Consider the following 19,987-nt stretch of genomic DNA (forward strand, 5'->3'; position numbering starts at 1 on the left):
TGGAGTAAAAAAAACCCGGGGGATGATCCATATAATATTCAACCCCGTTAGCGTTTTTTCCTCCGTGCCAGGGTTTAATGAATTCGACGATTAGTGAAGGTTGTCCCATCGGCGTCCTAATTTTGCCCTGTTCGTTCCGTTTCACAGAGATCTATCGCGTCATCGTCCCATGTAGAACGGATACTTCATTATTTTACACCGTTATTGAGATCGTTCCAGTTGTCTATATTACTGCAGCAATACTTAATAAAAGCCACAGCTAATAAGCTTGTTTCCAATGGAAGTTTGAAAGCAAATGACGAAGTCTTAAGGTGAGTTTATTATAATGCCACACTTTGAAACCAGACATAGCAACAAAATAAGATATTTTTCTCAATGTTTCAAAATTCTTCAATTATCTAATTAAACTAATGATTATACTGTGTATCAAGATGTCATAAAATAATATTTCCTAGTAATAGCATTTACTGGCGCGTCAGTTTTGGCGTTGACACTGTAAGGTAAAGGTCCCAGGTTCGAATCCAGCGGTCCTGCATTTGGACCGACATACATATGGGCTTTTTTTCAAAAACACCGGCACACTGAGGGTTTATATGACCCTGCTGTTGCGAACCCTCATAAATATATATATTTTTATTTATTATAAATAAAAAATAATATTTATTTTATAGAAGAAAACCAATTTCTTTATTAGGATGAATTGCTGACTGGGATGTTTAACTTTTTATAAATTCCAGTTGAACACGTAAATAAAATACGTTTCAATTTGTCTTGGTCTAACTTCCTACATTTTTGACTACCATGAGTGTTTCAACATTTCACCATTTTGAGCGGAAGTTTTGGAAGAAACGAGAAAGAAGAAAAAAAAGGAAGAAAAAAGAAAGAAAAAAACAAAGAAAAAATGATAGCAAGAACCATTTTCTTTGCCAATTGCTGAAAAGTTGACCGGTTTTCAAAATGTGTCCTCTGGGTTCAGTCCAGACCATAATATTGTGAAGGAATATGGATCTCGATGGAATATTCTAAAAAGGTTAGGAATGAAACTTTAGGAAGATATCCATTATATTTAGTGGTCTATTGACCAAATTGCTTACCCTTTTTATGTAAGGTTTTGGCTGAAATTAAAAATTTAGCGCCACGAGAGGGATTCGAACCCACGACCTTCGGCTAAATACGCCGCTGTTTACCACTTGAGCTGTTGTGACTTCGATTCACTCTGACATCATCTCCCCATCTCAACCTACAGGGAGATACTGGATTTCTTCGTTGTAGTCTGCTGTTTTAATCTTGCGTGGTGATTCCAGTATACTATCGTCTAACTTGAGTTGACATGGAAAACACATATATTTTCCTATGTAAATAAATTCTGTGTGCAGTTTTCCTATTTTTGTTTTTCTCTTTTCGTACTTTTCAAACTCGAGGAGTTTGAGCCAGCTTAGGTAAGTAGTAGGGTAGGAGTTATCGTCTGGTTGTAATTACGGTTTGTGATGTAAGGTAGGTCAGCAGTAAAAATGGTGTACATGATGATCGTACCCCTATTCGAGCCTTCGTTACCGCCCGTCACTCATTAGAAGTGAATTCGGTAATATTCTATAGTGAGGTAAGGAAGAGTTGGCAGAAAGTATTGCTGTTTGTCAAGCAGCACGGTACTCTTTATTTCTAAGAAGGCAAAACTTATGGAATATTGCAGGGGTATGGTATGGGGGGCTTATGGTATGATAGGGGCAGAAACCGAATTGATAAGAAGGAATAATGTTATGTCATTCAAAAACTTTGATTTTAGCAAAGAAATAATCTTTCGTTCATAATGAACTAAGTGCTAAGAATGAAAAGAGATTTTTTTTTGCCGGACTGCTGCAAACGTAAAGTCCATTGAAATAATAGTGACCAGGACAAAACACATCCTGGGCTTTTTGTCCGTCAATATTGTCACTATACTTTTTGATGGGAATGAAAAAGAAGAGAGTTGAATTACTAGGGCAACGTAACCCTCCCTCGACCGCCCCTTGAACCCTCATTTTCATGCATAGCCGTCAGGAATGGAAATGAATGTTGGACCAACAGGAATCTTTTGTGGGCCGGATCGGCGTACAATGGGCCGCACGTGTGTGCGCTCGGCGTCACTTGACGCTGCGTCTCTCCGTTTAGCCTCTTTCTATTATTTCGCCTGGGAATTAAAGGATTTGCTCACTTGAAGCCTTCCGCCGGAGGATAATTGGGCCGTGAGTCACTGTGGTGCAGTTTAATTATTAATTGAGTTACGCGGTTTGGGAGAGCGACGGGTGCATCTTCTCCTCCATTTTCAGTCGGAAAACACTTAATGGGTGGAATTATATTTTTATTTGTAGGATACGCCATAACAGGAAGTGCTGGCCCGTGCGCTAGCCTCCTGTCTCCCACCTGACCAATTACGCGCGCCCCTTCTCCCAATCGCAATCGAGATAAACTGCCCACGGGGAAGAAGCTATTAACAGGTGTTGCTTCCTCAAGAGGCCAATATATACTTTATTACTTCTTTATCAAAAACATACTCGAACCGAGCTCAAACTTGACTATATTTTGCAATAAACTAAACAGCTATAATAACTAATAACCTGTTAAAAAAAAGAATAGGGATATTTGTAATTTATTCTTATTTTATTAATTTTAATTAAATTAACCTATGTACAGGGTGTTCGGCTACTGGTGTTACAACTTCTGCCAGTAGATTCTACATTCAAAATGGGCCAAAAAGTCCTAATTAACTGTAGTCCGAATCTCAACATTTTCGGAGTTATCCCACTTTTTTCTTATTTTTTAACATTTCACACCCTTGCTTCAAATAAACAACGATAACTGCAAAGTTAAAAGGATTTGGACAAATCCGTTGATACTATTGAAAACTAGGTTAAATTTCCAATAAGATGGGTTTAATATTAAATTCAATTAATTAAGGTATTAAGTTGAGTAAAAAAAGTCAGTGTCACCTTCGGCTAAGGTCGTGGGTTCGGATCCCACTCGTGACATTGACTTTTTTATCTCAACTTAAAACCTTCATTAATAGAATGTTATTAATTGGTCAAGCGGACAACGAAAAATAGTGAATTTAATTAATATTAAACTTGTAAACGTTCGTGAAATAAGGGTTTTAATAGCCAGAACTTTGAAAAAAAATTTCAAAGTTGAAAAACTTACTATGGTGATTTTAAACCACTTTAGTGGTGTAATTGCTTTTTTAATTACTTATTTCAAAGATGAAGAAATGGATGAAGGAAAGGAAAAAATCGTGGTTGAAGGATTGGTAAAGTGGAAAGATTAAAAATAATAAAAAATAAAAAACTTAAAGAAATTTTGAATGAATTTATTAAACTTTTGTTTTCATTTTGATTCGAAATGCTCTCACCCTCCGCAGTGTATTTTCGACGCTCTGCTTTCTCATTAAACGCGCAAAACATAAGATGAATGCATATTCTTCATTAGAAAATGTAGCCGTAGATATCACATTGATAACTAAAAACTACGTCTGGTGTGACGGAGGTTTTAGAAAAACATTTTCTCAGAAATGATGAAGATGGCGTGAGTGCGGTGTTCAATCCTTTTTTAAAAAGCTAGTTTCTACTCACAGTAAGTTGTTTTCCAATTGAACGTGCGAAAAGATGGAATTATTACACAAGTAAATATTATAATGGCAAATAATTTAATAAATAAATAGTATAATGGTAAATTTCGCACGTTCAAATTGAGTGCCATTAAAATACCAGCTTCTCATTGGAACGTCGCGCTGGCGGGGGTATCGGCGGGTTCACTTTTGCAATTCATGTCGAGAGACGTGGTTGTAGAAATCCTTAAAAACCTTGGTTGAAGGATTGGTAAAGTGGAAAGATTAATAATAAATAAAATAATAATAAAACTTAAGGAAATTTTGAATGAATTTACTAAACTTTTTTTTTCATTTTGATTCGAAATGCTCTCACCCTCCGCAATGTATTTTCGACGCTCTACTTTCGCATTAAACTCACAAAACGTAAGAAGAATGCATATTCTTCATTAGAAAATGTAGCCATAGATTGATGACACATTGATAAGTAAAAACGTTTTTAATCAGAAAACGTTTTTATTCCGGAGAACAATAATACAATAATTCTTTAACCAAAGTTGCAGTCGCGTTGATAAATAAGTAAACACTTGCACTGTTTCAGTTTCCACCAAATTTAAACAAAAAATTTTTAATAAAATCATTCAAAATTACCTTTTTTTTTAAATTTCCAAATCTTAGCAATCCGTCAGCCACGGTTTTTCCTTTCCTCCATCAATTTCTTCATCTTTGAAAAAAGCAATTAAAAAAGAAATTACACCACTAAAAAGGATATTATATGGAGTACGTTTTCTGAAGTTTGCTGGTATGTTGGTTTGAAAATAGGTAGTTTAGAATCACCGTAGTAAGTTTTTCAACTTTGAAAAAAAATTTTTTACAAGTTTTCGCAGCTAAAACGCTTTTTTCAGGAACGTCCACAAGTTTAGAATTGATTACAACTTATTGGAAATTTAACGTAGTTTTCAATGGTATCAACGGATTTGTCCAAAACCTTTCATTTTTGATGTTACCATTGTTTATTTGAAACAAGGTCGTGAAATCTTAAAAAATCAGAAATTGTTGAGACTCGGATCGTAGTTAATTAGGACTTTTTGATTCCATTTTGAATGTAGAATCTAAAGGCAAAGTTTGTAACATGAGTAGCCTAACACCGTGTATTCTTGTTAGTTGGATAAAACAAAATAATAAAACGCAAAACAAACAAATGTTAAACCTCATTTTTAATAACGGAGTTACTCAAGAATAGTAACCATGAAGATTATTCATTTTGTAAACAACACCTTTTCTCAAATTTTCTCCATTTTAGTACAGTTGTATTCCCTTTAACCATGGAAAGGCATCATCTTGAACCAGAAGTTCGCAATATTATTGTGAGAATGAGTCATTGAGGTCAGCGGCAAGTGGATATCGCAGAGGCTTTCGCCCAAATTCCGAGAGACAGGAAGTGCCTATAGGCAAACGGAACCGTTTCAATAGTGCCAGCCAGAACCTAAATGATTTACATGTTTTGGCACGGCCTTTATCAACACAAACGATTCATAATTTGGAAAGTTGTACGAATTTGGCCTAACATCGTATGCCCCTTTGACCTGCAGCAACAGCCCGCCACAAGAAACTCAGGAGAATAAGTGAGCGAGCGCCTAGAAGAGAAGACCAATTGGAATACTGTCATGTTTACTGATGAGTCGCGTTTCTGGCTGTACAGTACAATGTCCCAGTTCTGCTCCCTTCAGTGCAGTTTGGAGGAGGCGGTGTAATGATTTGAGCTGGGATTTACACTGGAAGACGATCTGGACTCCATATTGTTGAAGGCAACCTCACTCCAGTCCGTTATTTCCAAGAAATTATCGAGGAATACATCCCTCAAACCAGGGATATCATTGGCAGGGATTTTCGATTTCTGGATGAAAATGCCAGAGGCAGAATTGTTCATCAATGTTTAAAAAACGATGTTTTCTTATATTTCGACCTCAACAGTTAATCTTATGATTCTTCCTTCTTGAAGGTGGGATAATAGGTCATCTCAAAAAACCACAACCAGTTTTTATCCACAACGTTTCGGATTTATTTTAATCCTTCCTCAGGTGAGTTAACGCCTGTACACAGAACAAATATTTTTTTTACATTTTTATATCAACATGGTTATCATTGTTTCTTCACTACTTACAATGGTTAAAAAAGTGGTCGTCAGTCATTAATATTTTATAACAGTTTATTTTAAAAAAGAGCCAACAGTTTGTTTAAAAAACCTGAGAATTTCTCATCTGACCCTTCCCCAATTGCATCCAGACCTCAATCCCATTGAGCACATGTGGGATGCGCAGCCAGTTGACCTGCAACAACTCGTTGCAGCGTTGCAACATGTATGGAGTGAAATTCCTTATGAAATTAGTGACAACCTTATTAACAGTACACGACATTTGAAAAATGGCAAAAAGGAGGGAAAATTCAAAAGGTGGGGTTGAGATGGGAAGTTAGTGTCCGAGTGGATCGAGTTCTCAAGTGGTAGAGCAGCGGCGTATCTAGCCGAAGATCGTGGGTTCGAATCCCACTCGTGCCATTGACTTTTTTATCTCAACTAAAAACCTTAATTAATTGCAATATATTAATTTGGTCAAGCGGACCACGAAAACTAGTGAACTTATTAACAGTATGCATAACAGGTCCACAGAGATTTTAGCTAACAGAGGTCATGATTCACGTTATTAATTGTTTAAAATATTTATTGTGTCCAATAAACAAAATTGTGGAATCAAAACCTCTTATTTTTTTATTTTCCAAAAACACTTAATTAAATATTTCTACAATAAAAACATATTTTTTTCTAATAAATTTTAATGCAATTTGTAATAAAAATAAAATAAAAATGCGAGGAAATGTAAACACAAAATTGGCAATATCTTTATTAATTTTTGAGTTATTAATACACTGCTACATTTAAAAAATGTGTGGTGTTTAGTGACCGATAGTCGATGATTATTCGGAAATCTTGAGATGCGGTCTGGTGTGACGCAGGTTTTAGAAAAACATTTTCTTTATCCTGCCAACGTTTCGATCTTTATTGAGATCATCTTGAGGGCTCAAAGTGTTTGTTTTCTGCATAATTGTGGGGCACTCTCAACACGACACACAAGAATGGCACAATTACGGATAACGAAAATGTTTTAGAGAATTAAGAAATTACACCACTAAAAAGGATATTATATGGAGTACGTTTTCTAAAGTTTGCTGATATGTTGGTTTGAAAATAGAAATTTAGAATCACCGTAGTAAGTTTTTCAACTTTGAAAATTTTTTTTTTCCAAGTTTTTGCAACTAAAACGCTTTTTTCAGGAACGTTTACAGTTTAGAATTGCTTACAACTTATTGGAAATTTAACGTAGTTTTCAAAGGTATCAACGGATTTGTCCAAAACCTTTCATTTTTGAAGGTACCATTGTTTATTTGAAACAAGGTCGTGAAATCTTAAAAAATCAGAAAAAGTGGAATAACTCCGAAACTGCTGAGATTCGGACCGAGTTAATTAGGACTTTTTGGTTCCATTTTGAATGTAGAATCTACAGGCAAAGTTTGTAACTTGAGTAGCCTAACACCGTGTATTCTTGTTAGTTGGATAAAACAAAATAATAAAAAATACGCAAAACAAACAAATGTTAAACCTCATTTAATAACGGATTTACTCAAAAATAGTAACCATGAAGATTATTCATTTTGTAAACAACACCTTCTCTCAAATTTTCTCCATTTTAGTACAGTTGTATTCCCTTTAACCATGGAAAGGCATCATCTTGAACCAGAAGTTCGCAATATCATTGTGAGAATGAGTGAAATTTGACGTAGGTTTAAAAAAAACAAAAACATTTTCAGACCTCAACTCATGATCTCCGAATAATTCAAAAAATGGTGCACTTTGACATTTTGACTTCTATTTTAATTTGATAATGTTTTGAACGTAGTTTTTGTTTTATAATTTAAAAATTATTTAATAATTATAATTAGATAGGAAGTATTTATTTTGATCGCCAAACATGAGGCAAAACTGCTTAATTCTTACAATTATTTAAAATCTCCACAATGGAAATCATCAACAATGGAATTTAATCTTTTAAAATGCCTTTATTCACTATTGTGCTTGTGCCACAAAACGAAACGATTACGGAAATTCATCGAAAATGTTTATCAGTTAAAATTTGTTTTCACCCTCTCACAGATTAAAATGCACCGGCCAACTCTGTCATTCACGAGTTATTGTTTCAAGGACCCATTGACGTTATACAGGTTTATATTATGTGGTTATACATTAATTTCTGCACATTTAAAAAAAAATATTGCTATTAACATAAAATGCCTACCTATTGAAATTTACTTTGAAATTTCCTACCTTTTGAATTCAGTTAAAAATCTAAGCTTGTTAAAATTTTAAAACCTTTTTTATAGTTTGGTATTTTAAAAAAATAAAGTTTTTATATATTAAAGTTTTTTGTATATGGTATGTTTTTTCTCATTGTATTGTATTTTATGTGTTGGAATTGTTATTGTAGCTAGAAAATATGTATCGAAACGCGTCTGATGGGCGAAACCAGCGAGAATAGGAAAAACATGATGTCTTAGAATGACAAATACCTCATTTTACCCACAATGTACTAAACATACTGGCAAAGCAATTAATTTAAAATAGAAGATTGAAAGTAAAGCGAACACGTAATCAAAATTGGATTGATCTAGTAGATAATGGATCTCGACGAGCAAAGAAAATAAGTGCTGACATCAGTCGTTAATAGTACAAAAGCCGAATATTGAAATATTTTGTTTTGACACGGACTCGGGATGGTCGAGTTAACAAGATGTGACTATCGGCATGTTAAAAAAAGCTTCGGAAAAACTCCCACGGACAAGAAATCCTATAAGACGAGTTTTTTTTTCAGGGTTAACAAAAGAGAGCGCCCTCGAAGCTCACCCCTACATAATGGGATGCTACCTGCCATTTCTACCGCCACCAGCCACTAATCATCGCCGTCATCATACGGGCGGATCCATTGTGTTTGCAAGTGTCAATCTAACGGACCGACCGGACAAAATAATATATTCGGAGGGATCATAATTAAAAACGATTAGACTTTCCTCCAGTCGGTCGGGAGGCCGGCCGATTCCATTGTTGACGGCGACCTGTTGCTGAACCTTATTTGATTAATTCACCTCTTGTCCGCCTCCCATGACGATCATTATTATATGGATTCAGTTAATCTTCGTATGCCACACGTTTACCATGCCGATGTTAGTTTGAGCGGTCTGCGAGTTGTTTATTATTCACCTCTTTGTGATCACAGGTCATCATAAGATTTTTGATGAAATTCAAAATTTCCGGTAGCCGAAAGGTGTCACGAGCCTACCCACGCAGGTGGCGCGGATGCGCTAAAAATTCACTTTTAATTTTTAAAAAATCTTTGAAAGTGTAATCTTTTCTTTTTACTTCGTTTCTCCTCGTTTTATTACTCGTGACACATTGTACTTCGCAAAGATCCAAACGTAAGACAGGAACGAGAATTTACTCGCCATCACGTCAAGCAGGATGGGCATGGAAAAAAACCAACGTGTCTAATAATCCTCATCATCCCCTACGCAGAAACCCTCCTATGGTTATTTTTCATTAGTGTTATTTTAATTTCATTTGTTTTAAATAACCCTAACACGCTTTACTTTTCCTTTTTTCTCATTTTCTTTCCAATCTAATACCTCCGACGCTAAGGCCTATTAGCAGGTGTGCAATAGTGCTTTTCGTTCATTATCTTAAAGTTAAGCTTTGGGCTACTTACAACATCTTATTTGCTTATAATGGAAGTGGTTACAAAATAATAGGAAAAGAAAAATTACATTGAGAAAGGAATTATCAAAAAATTGTTTTCATTAATCACGAGCACTACTTAAACCTTCTTACGGGTTGTTTTTCAACCAGATCACATGAATAGATGTACGAGATAAAAATCACATTACTATGGTCAATGTATTATTAAACGAATTAATATTTATGCAAGGTATTGTTTGAGATAAAAAAGTCAGCATCACAGCTGGATTCGAACCCACGACCTTCGGCTAAATATGCCGCTACTCTACCACTTGAGGTATCGCGACTTCGATCCGCTCGGACACTAACTTCCCATCTCAACCTCACCTCTCAAATTTACCCTCCTTTTTGCCATTTTTCAAAGCTGACTTTTTTATCTCAACCAATACCTTGCATAAATATTAATTCATTGAAAAATGTTAATTGGTCAATCGGACTATGAACTGTAAATTTTGCAGTAGTCATTATGATGCCAAACCAGAATATCGGACAAACCGCTAATGGGGTTTTTTAATTTTCCCCCCATCCACCACCCCGCAGTACTTTAGGGTGGGGCACTAACTAAAATCTTGGTGTGAAACATAAAAAGGGGAAATATTTTTCTCCCTTCTCGGGCCTTGCCTCTTGTATTTCCTTGACTAATTTTTCCTGGGTCTTTCCTTGCTGGTTTCCTCTTTATATATTTAACACAAAAATTTTTTTTAAACTAAAGCTAAACGAGGTATGTCTATTATATACAAGTAAGTATTCATATACATATAAGAGAGCAACTTATGGGCATGTGTCCATTTGCAATTAAAATTCCAAGGAGTATGCCAGGATTCGAACACAGACACAAAGATAGTTATGCCAGTAGAATAAAAACACTTATTACACGTTGGCAAAGATAGTCGTGAAGAAAATATATCGAATAAATTTTATTATACCAAAATTTAAAAAAACAATTGACTGCCTTTTCAACACCTGTATTATTTTTCACTAGCCCAATATTTGATAAAAACAGGAAAAATCCAGAAGGTCAATTATTCGTTCACATAAAGAAACTGTTTTGATTAGTTCAGGTAAAGTTTCCCAATACAAATAATGAGAAATTATCATAAATAAATGTTTTGTTTCTCAGTGTTTTCTGCGTGGTATTGAACCAGAAATGAGGTCAGACACTGAGGTGGCGAATGATGAAAATAATTATATTAATTTATGTTTTTAGAAGGTCTTATTTAACCAACATATTATTTCAATTAATATATTAACATAATATAATTTTTTAAATTAATATATCAATTAATATAATTTTTTTAATGTAAAGTGTGGTTGAGATGAAAATTTAAATCGTTACTTCGGTTAAGTAGGACCAACTAAAAAACATAGATAAATATAATAATTACTAAGGTACCGACACTTTGCTAACAGCTCCCCGTGGCCACATTATGTGTCGCCGAAAATCGAAATGATTACACGAAATTTGAATATATAGCAAAAAGAGGGGAATTTGAAAAAGTTGTATGTTGAAATGACCGAAGTCACGATAGCTCATGTGATTTGAGCAACGGCGTATTGAGCTGAAGGTCGTGGGTTCGAGTCCCGCTCGTGACAAAAATTTTTTATCACAACTACACTACATTTTTTTAAAATTGCAAATCAAGTTAAAAATAGTCGTTTATGTAAAACAAAAATTGGCTGAGCTTTGGGAATAGCTTTAGACAAAGATGACCGAATAGTTCATAACACACATGTAAAAATAAAATTATGTCAATGATGTTTCCTACGAAAATGGACATGCCGGTCTGTCCCTCGGGGTAAAGGGACCGGACCTGACCTGACGGATTTGACACCCAGTCGAAAAAATGTGTGAACCCCTTGTAATTGAGTGATGCCCACTATCGCAGAGTCATCTGCCTCTATTGAGATGATAAAGGGCCATCGACTCGGTGACATTTCATCAGACCTCGGCTACCTAAAGATGAACTCAACACTGTCGGTCGAAAACGTTTTTTTCTGTTTTTCTCCCGCTGAGAATGACGGTTGACGATATTAAAAATCTATTGTAGAAAGATGTACAAGTGCTGATCGAATTCGTCGTATAATTTAGATACATAGTTTTATTTATACGTTTTATATTCTCCCAGATATAATTACTTCATCGTAATATTATAATTTTAAATGAGTAAACTGAATAAGACCAATTTACACGAAAACTAAGTTCCATCCTATATAAAAAATAGTGCATCATTTTCAAACATCAGAAGAACGATCTACGATCAAGAAGAAACTTCCTCCCCTGCCGTATTTTTTCGATTTGTTCAGAAGGACACCAAAATACACTGAGAGTCTAAAAAGTATAGTGTGGTATGGTAATTAGGATACTAGGACGCAGCGTTGGTTCTCCCCAGGCACTGCATCCTTCTGTCTTATTGTACCTTCCTAGTTCCCTAGTTCAGTGCAATAGACCTAATCCTTCTTTTTAGAAGTATCAGATTATTGATTATCGCTCCTACAATTTCATTCCCTAGATTTCTTTCGTATGCTAGGTTAAATCTCCACTGAGCTGTTGCTTCGCTTTCGAAGATGATATAAGTGGCTGTTTCCTCCTCCTCATTGCATAATCTGCAGATGGAAACATCGTTGTGTGTGGTCATGCGGTGTAGATGTTTTCCCATCTCCAGTTTTAGCAGTGAATTTGCCAATCTTGGTGAGGGTAGTTTTATCATAAGTTTACTGTTTCTAGTACCTCTAGAGATTATCCATTTCTCCTTTTATTTTGTTTGGATCCATTCTGCGATGGACGATTCAATATGTGTTTTTGTTATCCCAAGTATAGGTTCGGGGCATATATATAGACTTGTAGGTCTTCCTCAGTGTCTTTCTCGTTCCTTCGAAATTTCTCTGCGCACTGGATATCATCAGGTTGTAGTGTTTCCTCAGGTTTGGAGATTTTGGATGCATTCAGTTACTAATTTTGATGTGATTTTTTTACTCGCTAATGCTTTAATAGCTGCTTGGCTATCCGATCTTATGAGGATTTTTTTGCGAGTGTAACCTCTGTTTAGATTTTCTTGGGCACAAGCGTTGATGGCATGCATTTCTGCTTGAAAGACCGAAGTGTACTTCCATAATGAGTTGAATTTCTTAAGTTTTTGAATTGTACAGAAAATGATCGATCCGATACCTTCGCTTGTCTTCGAGCCATCTGTATGCCATATCATTCTATCTTATGCTCTTCTGACTTCTTCTTCTCCTTTATAGTCCGTTGAGGCTTTATAAGATGTAAAGAACGTCTCCGAGATCATATAGTCAGTCCCCATTTCTAAAAATGGGTGTCTGATTTTGTTAATTATGGTTGTGTGCCCGAATTGATTAGTTCCTACCCAATTTGATTGTTTTTGAAGCAATAACAAGCAAAATTAAAAAAAAATAATAATGTTGTAATATCTGGAAGCGTGTGGGTCAGCGGCATAAGTCCGACCACGGAACGAGTATGAACGTCGAAGGGTGTCCGAAGAATCACCACACGATGAAGATTGGGACCTAGGGTGGAAAGGGTTCCGAAATGACATTAAAAGGGTTGGGATCCCGGATATTCACTACGTCTCCCACCCTCCGCGGAGTAGTTGAATTGGCCAAGTTTTTGCGCTCTATCAACGTATTTAGGTATTCCTTGAACCATCGACGCCCAAAAGGTCTGATCCACCCGTCTCTGGTTGACCCATCGATCTGAGTAATGCCCTGCGCTGAGATAATTGCTGTCTCAATTATCTTTTCCTAGGCTCTCCTAGTATAAATGTTTCCAGTGGAGGTCAGTTAAGCAGAGTTTATAGTGCACTTAGGGGTTGTTCTCATTGCCCCTGTAATACACAGACATTCTAATCTTTGTATGCTGCCAAGTATTGAATAATTCCTTTTTGTGAGCTTTGGTCCACACGATTAATGATCCATAGGTCATTTTGGTCTTATTATTGCCGTGTATAGCCAATAGGCCATTTTCGGTACCCATGATTTTCGTAGCGGTCCTTCTTGTGTCATATTGATTATCTTACAACAATACTTAGTCTGTTTTAAAGAATTAGAGGTAAGTAAAACACAGATAAAAATTCCCCTTGTGTTTACAATTGCTTTTTGTAAATAAACCTTTGAATAATCAATCTCTCCTATGTCGGTTTTTCTCTAACGCTTCTTTCTACGTTCCGGTGGTTTGACTTTTTCTTAAGTTAGTATTTTTAAGTTTCAAATTTGTTTGAGGGATAGTTTTAAGTTATAGATTCGGCTAGAATCATATCATTGTTGGAAGATGGAAGAAGTCTATGTATGAGGTACAATGTACAATATACGTAAGTGGCCAAGGTGCTAACATTCCCAGAACAACTGTCCGAAGAGTCTTTCATCGCTACCAAGATACTGGAGGTTACCAAGAAGGCATGGCTCAGGTCGCCAAAGTGTCACCTCTCAAAGAGATGTTTCATTGTTTTGTATGCACTCAGTAATCGACATTCTACCGCTGTTAAGATCAAGCAAGGACTTGATTAGATTTGTTGGATGTTGGAGGATTTAGCCTAGCGATAAAGTTCGACTCCGTAAGTTTAAACTAGTCTAATGAATGTTATGTAAGCGGTTAGTTTGTTATGTGTATTGATTTTGTTCCCTGTAAGTAGTTTTTGATAATTCTTGTCTTTTTAATCTTGTTTGTGGATACAATATGTCTGCTATCTAAGTAAGCCCATGGTAGCGGACAAGGTAGGGTGGTGAATTTATACGGTATTTTATGTACTGTTTATGAGCACTAGTGGACCGTTTGACGTTTGAGCGTGAGGTAACTGGCTTTTTTGCTCGTTCAACTTGATCCGTCATTTAATGCATCAGTCCGTAATTAGGTTCAGAGGTTCTGTGGCTAGGATAGAATTGGAGTGTTATAAGCGTGACGTCCGCGTAGGTTGTGAGTTGTGTGTTTGAATGTGTAGGTATGCCATTAGTGTAGATGGTGTAGAGGACTGGTCCTGGGATAGTTCCTTGTGGAACACCACCTTTGATTGGTCTGACGAATAAAAACAAAATATTCCGAGAGGAAGGACTTCAGAATGAGATAGTAGGTCAAATTACTTCATTAAATACTTCGAAAACACTATTGTTGTTGGTGAACATATACAGCCGTCTAATGATATTTTCGGCACTACTGGCAACCTTGCTTCAATATACGTTTTAATCACATATTTATGGAAATATACGTTATGTGGATCAGTGGTATCATTGATCAAATCACGGTTTTATTATTAATAATTTATTTCATTTTATTAATTATTAGATAAAATAGTATAAGAAAGTACGTATAAATGAGAAGTCAGTCTAGTCCACCATTTATTTTATTGTATAGATTTATTTCAATTTTATTTGACATGAAAATTGAATAAGATGACTATGCCTTGTTTTGGTCATCGTCTGACCATCCAGAAAACGAATAACTTCTCCTGCTGGGACTTCTTCTTAATTTCCTTGTTGATTTCTTTCTTCTGCTTTTAGGCGGCTTTTCGACGTAGTTACTCGGCAGTATAATGGTCACCGATTTTTTGTGTCCTATTTTTCGTGGGTCTCGGGAAGGAGTAAGTATGCCTTTGTTATGTGATGGCCAGCTCTCTTTTGTAAAAGTGCCATCTGAGGTAATTCCGACCACCGGTCTGCCCTTGTTAACGGTGGGATCTGGCGATTCCACCTCGTCCTCGATGATCTCCGGTGCGACCTGACTTGCAGCCTCTATTTCGTCCAGTAGTTGGGCAAGGAAGCTAAACACAACTATAAAAAAGTAGGCACGCACAACTGAAACAATCGTGGATTTTTAATGCTGTTTCTCAGTCGTCTATATTCTAATAGCTTCTCTGTCTAACATCTTACCAGAAAATGTTGCAAATATAACAATTAAGACAATGTTATAATCCTGGTACACGAAGATGATGATTACGTATACAATATCGATTATGAACCTAACAGCCATGTACAAACAGCACACCTGCATGGTTCTTTCGTCATTCTGTGAAATAAATTGTGTAAGAGAAATTCTCTACCAATCAAATATCAACTTATTTTACATCAAAACGCTACTAACCCTTTTCGCAGCGAAGTATATAAGCATGTGGAAAGTGAAGTCTACTACAAGATAGGCCGAAAAGAATATAAAAAATACAAGGCCCATGTTCATGTATTCTAGAAATAAAAATAATTGAGTTTTCCAAGCACTTTATAGTATATACAACAGTTAGAAATGTGTGTGTAATACTTTATAATCATTTAAATTTTTTAAAAGGTCGGTTACCCATGTCGAACCTACACGACAGAATCAGCCAAGGCATCAATGTCTTAGACATTGAGAAATCATGATTCTAAATTAACTTTTTTTGTAACTTCGTCGCAGGTAGGATTTGGTGGAATCGTGAGGGTTTATATATAAGTTTAAATTATTTATTATTTATCCAACTTCAGAAACTGGCAGGAAGCGTTTAACGTTATCTTGTAATATCCCTGTTTTAGAGTCAAATTACATTTGATGAACAATACATGGGAATTTTTATTATTATTACTGTGGTAGACGTATATAATGATGATCGAGTTCTCTAGGTCAACTGCTCGCTTAGTTGAATAAAAATAGAGATATTAAGCAATCTCAAATTTGGGTTTTAAACAAATATTGGGTACGCTGTTAACCATAACCATGCAATGAAGAGATGTACGATTGAATGTTGAGTTAAGCTTGAATAAAATAAATAGAGGTAATACGATTTTGATAATTTTTATTATAATTAAAATAGTATATGGATTCAAATTGCTAACAGGTTTTAACACTTGACCTACTATGTCTGCAATATCTCTGATCATTCTGGTCGACCTGTTCTGTAGAACGTATCCATACAGATAGTTCAGTTTTATGTTCAAACAAACATAAAAAACATGCGTATTACACTATCTTAGACTAAATTGACAAATGTACATCCAAAAGTTTACGCTTCAACAAAGCATTTGCTCGAAATGACGAATTGATGAAATTATTAAGACAATTTATTGTCCTTTCATGGATGATTAAAAAAGTATAATTTAAATTTCTTTTGTCGAAAGCAAGATATTGTGTCTTACTAGATTCAATGTTTCAAACTTTCTCTTTTTTCTATAAAGCATTAGTTCTTTGAACTTGTTTATAGAAATCACAATTTTAATCTGATATTAACTTCACTAATTTCGTGGTCCGCTTGACCAATTAATCTATTATAATTAATTAAGGTTTTTAGTTGAGATAAAAAAGTCAGTGTCACGAGCGGGATTCGAACCCACGATCTTCGGCTAGATACGCCGGTGCTGTACCACTTGAGCTATCGTGACTCGATCCACTCGGACACTAACTTCTCATCTCAACCCCAACTTTTTGAATTTTCCCTCCTTTTTGCCATTTTTCAAATGATATTAACGGACAACCTAAAAAAAGGGATCTTTTTCATTAAACGTTTCACAATGCCGTCAGCTGATATAAAAACTAAATTGCAATAAACATGCCAACGATTGATTAATCATACCATCATCTTGTATCCCGTCTAAAGTTAAACGAACCAAGCTTGCGAGTAGTGTAAGTGCAGCTACTACCTAAAATGCCATTATTTAATTTACTTGCAAAGACGATGTATTAATTTAAGTTTTTTTTCAGAATCTTACCATGCCGACTATCGCGATTATCATGCACCCGGTTCTGAGGGACCACCTCCACAGGAAACTGTTCACGATCGGTCCGATCATGGATCGGGCGCGTCAGTGTCGCGGATGCCGAACATTTCGCTTTCAAAACGCGGTCTTCCTCTGAGGAAAACCCGTATCACATTAAGAGGAAAACCACGTTTTTCCGGCTTTCAAGGCATCCGTTTCCACCCACTATCTCGCTCGCACCGCTTCCACACGGACTCGGCTATATGAACACGTTCTCATTTCAAAACTGTAAAACATAATAAATATTTTGATATCAGCTGAATTTACAATTATCAGACAATCATTATATTGGCTGTTATATTTTTTATTTAATAAGACTTCAAGCTTTCGTGCAGACATTTCATTTGCAATTGGCCATTTAATCCGTGACAATTGATCTCTGTTTTATATACTTTGTGAAGCACATAATCTTGATATACTGTCGCATTTCTAAATATGTATATTTGTTTGTTTAAAGTTTGCATATAACCAGAGAAATAAATACAAAATTTATGAAGGTCCTACAACCATAAATGCAATCTAAATGACTACGTTAGACCACAGGCGATGCGAATAAAAAGCAGTACTTAGAAATTTGGAAAATAAGTAAAAATCAAGTATCTACTTTATATTGCCTGATAAAATTTAATATCAATTACATGATTGAACTGTATCCATCTTGTTCGACTGATCCAGAGATAGATTTTCACTAATGTAGGTATTCTGCTAAATTTGAATAACGAAAACATGATTCCAAGGATGGTGGGCAAAAACCATATTAGAAAATTGAGAGAACTAAAAAGCAGAAGATGACGGTTCATTGGATGAAGTGGTTAAGTTGTTATCAAGTATCTTTTTTGGTATGTAAATAATGTTGCCAAAACTGTCACATTGCTTCAGTTAGACAGGTTAAACTTCAGGTAGTGATATACCAGTCACTAACATCTGAGAAAGCAACATTGGCTTGTTCAATTATGACTCCATTAGTACGATATTCAATGCACGACATTAAAACAGACCCTGAATCCATCCGAATTCCAACATTGCATTGGGGGTCAGGAAGCACACAGGAATTTTTGGTAATGAACATGGCCAATTTCTGCAAGACAAACTATAGGTCCAGAATTTATAATTGAGACGACTATAGACTTCCGTCTCGGATTGGCTCTACTACAAACCAAAATAGGAATAGCCTAACTACAGGCATAGTAAACCCATGACCAATAACCAACCATACAGAAACTGAAAGCACATCGCTACAGGGAGGGGGAAAATCTTGGGGAGTGATAGGACTATAAACCGGTCACTGGTATCTGAGAAAACATGTGCACTATATATTGATTTGTACCTCATTTGTAGGTTATACAATGAGAAGAGAGAAACTGCCAACCATATTATCTACGAATACGGAACAACTGCTCCCTGGAGACATAACCTAGGGTATCAAGAAGTCGCGACATAAATAATTAAATCACTGACTATCAGTGACCTTCTACTTCTAATAGGAAGGATCGAGTCAATTGAAGTGAGCTTAGGAACGAAGGAAAGTACAAAACAGAAGGCATATCAAACCCGCATCCTAGTGTCTATCATTCTTTTCCTTCTCAACGTCATTATTATCATTTTCTTGACAAGGTCAGGCCTTTTGTATGACGATTTAGAAATGGGCATTAACACATTGCTATCCCAAGAGTACAATCGTGCAACTACGTGAAACGTGCCGTACGAGTTTTATTTTCTATTAAAATCGATATTATATTTGGTGCTTTAAAATGATCAATCCTACATGAGTTCATTTACTTGCTCACCAAACAAACAACTTACAACAACTTCATCATAATGGCTGACTAACCGTATTACTGCGACAATGTTATGGACTTCCATTCCCAAAAATTGGATGATATGAAAATCCTTTCATACCCATGTTGCATTGGTTGTTCCATATAAGATAGAATGAAATATATTATTTTAGTCGGACTTTGAATTTTTATCTTAATTCTGTACGATAGATTTTCACAACAAGTGTTAATACAAATGTTTTGGTGACAAGGAAACTACATAAACTGCACGACCTATGAAAACCAATCGAAACATCCCGTTAATCCACTGCGACAGGAAAGAGGAGAAAAAATACCGGAGCCGTCAGTTTTTCAATAGATTGACTTTAAATTATACAATACATAACCAGCCGAATTGGTCGGATTTGGTTAACGCGGTTGAACGGAGCCGACCGGCAGGTCGCTACCTGCAGCGGCACGCAACACGCAGTCCGCGATGATGGCAGAGAACAATATATCCACAAAGGATATTTAGATCAAGCAAGTATTTCAGATATGCCTATTAATATTTGACGATGTCAAATGTTAAGTAGAATAAATAATAATTACAAACCGTTGCCTATTTCCTGTAGTCCTTCTTAAACTATTCATATTATCATTCGGAGATCGTGATATGCGGTCTGGTGTGTCGTAGGTTTTAGAAAAACATTTTCTTTACCGTGCCAACGTTTCGATCTTTATTGAGATCATCTTCAGGGCCTGGGATATATAAGCATTGTTTAAATTTTACAAATACATGTAGGATGTAAAAAATGAATTTATACAGTGCTAGAAATTTTATATATATAAAAAAAAATGAATTTATACAACGCTAAAAAAATTTAGATAAAAAAATAATTGTGATGTTTAGTATCCGTCAGTCAATGATTATTCGGAGAGCGTGAGATGCGATCTGGTGGACGTAGGTTTAAAAAAAATTTCTTTATCGTCCCAACGTTTCGATCTTTATTGAGATCATCGTCAGGGTCTGGGATTTATAAACATTGTTTAAATTTTACGAATACTGTAGGATGTGAAAAATAAATT

At 35.6% G+C, this 19,987-nt stretch overlaps 1 protein-coding gene across 1 annotated transcript; it reads right to left on the minus strand.

The window, feature by feature from the left end:
- Window positions 1-14,751: 14,751 nt before the first annotated feature.
- On the minus strand, window positions 14,752-17,396 carry LOC106674349. The gene is made up of 5 exons (XM_014406993.1): window positions 17,097-17,396; window positions 16,961-17,027; window positions 15,505-15,602; window positions 15,294-15,429; window positions 14,752-15,218 (listed from the first exon to the last, which is right to left on the minus strand). The coding sequence occupies exons 1-5, from the start codon at window positions 17,175-17,177 to the stop codon at window positions 14,821-14,823; spliced, it is 780 nt and encodes a 259-aa protein (XP_014262479.1). The 5' UTR covers window positions 17,178-17,396; the 3' UTR covers window positions 14,752-14,820.
- Window positions 17,397-19,987: the final 2,591 nt, after the last annotated feature.

The sequence above is a fragment of the Cimex lectularius genome, unplaced genomic scaffold (genome assembly GCF_000648675.2).
Source record: "Cimex lectularius strain Harlan isolate CLEC.00 unplaced genomic scaffold, Clec_2.1 scaffold96, whole genome shotgun sequence".
Lineage (NCBI taxonomy): Eukaryota > Metazoa > Arthropoda > Insecta > Hemiptera > Cimicidae > Cimex > Cimex lectularius.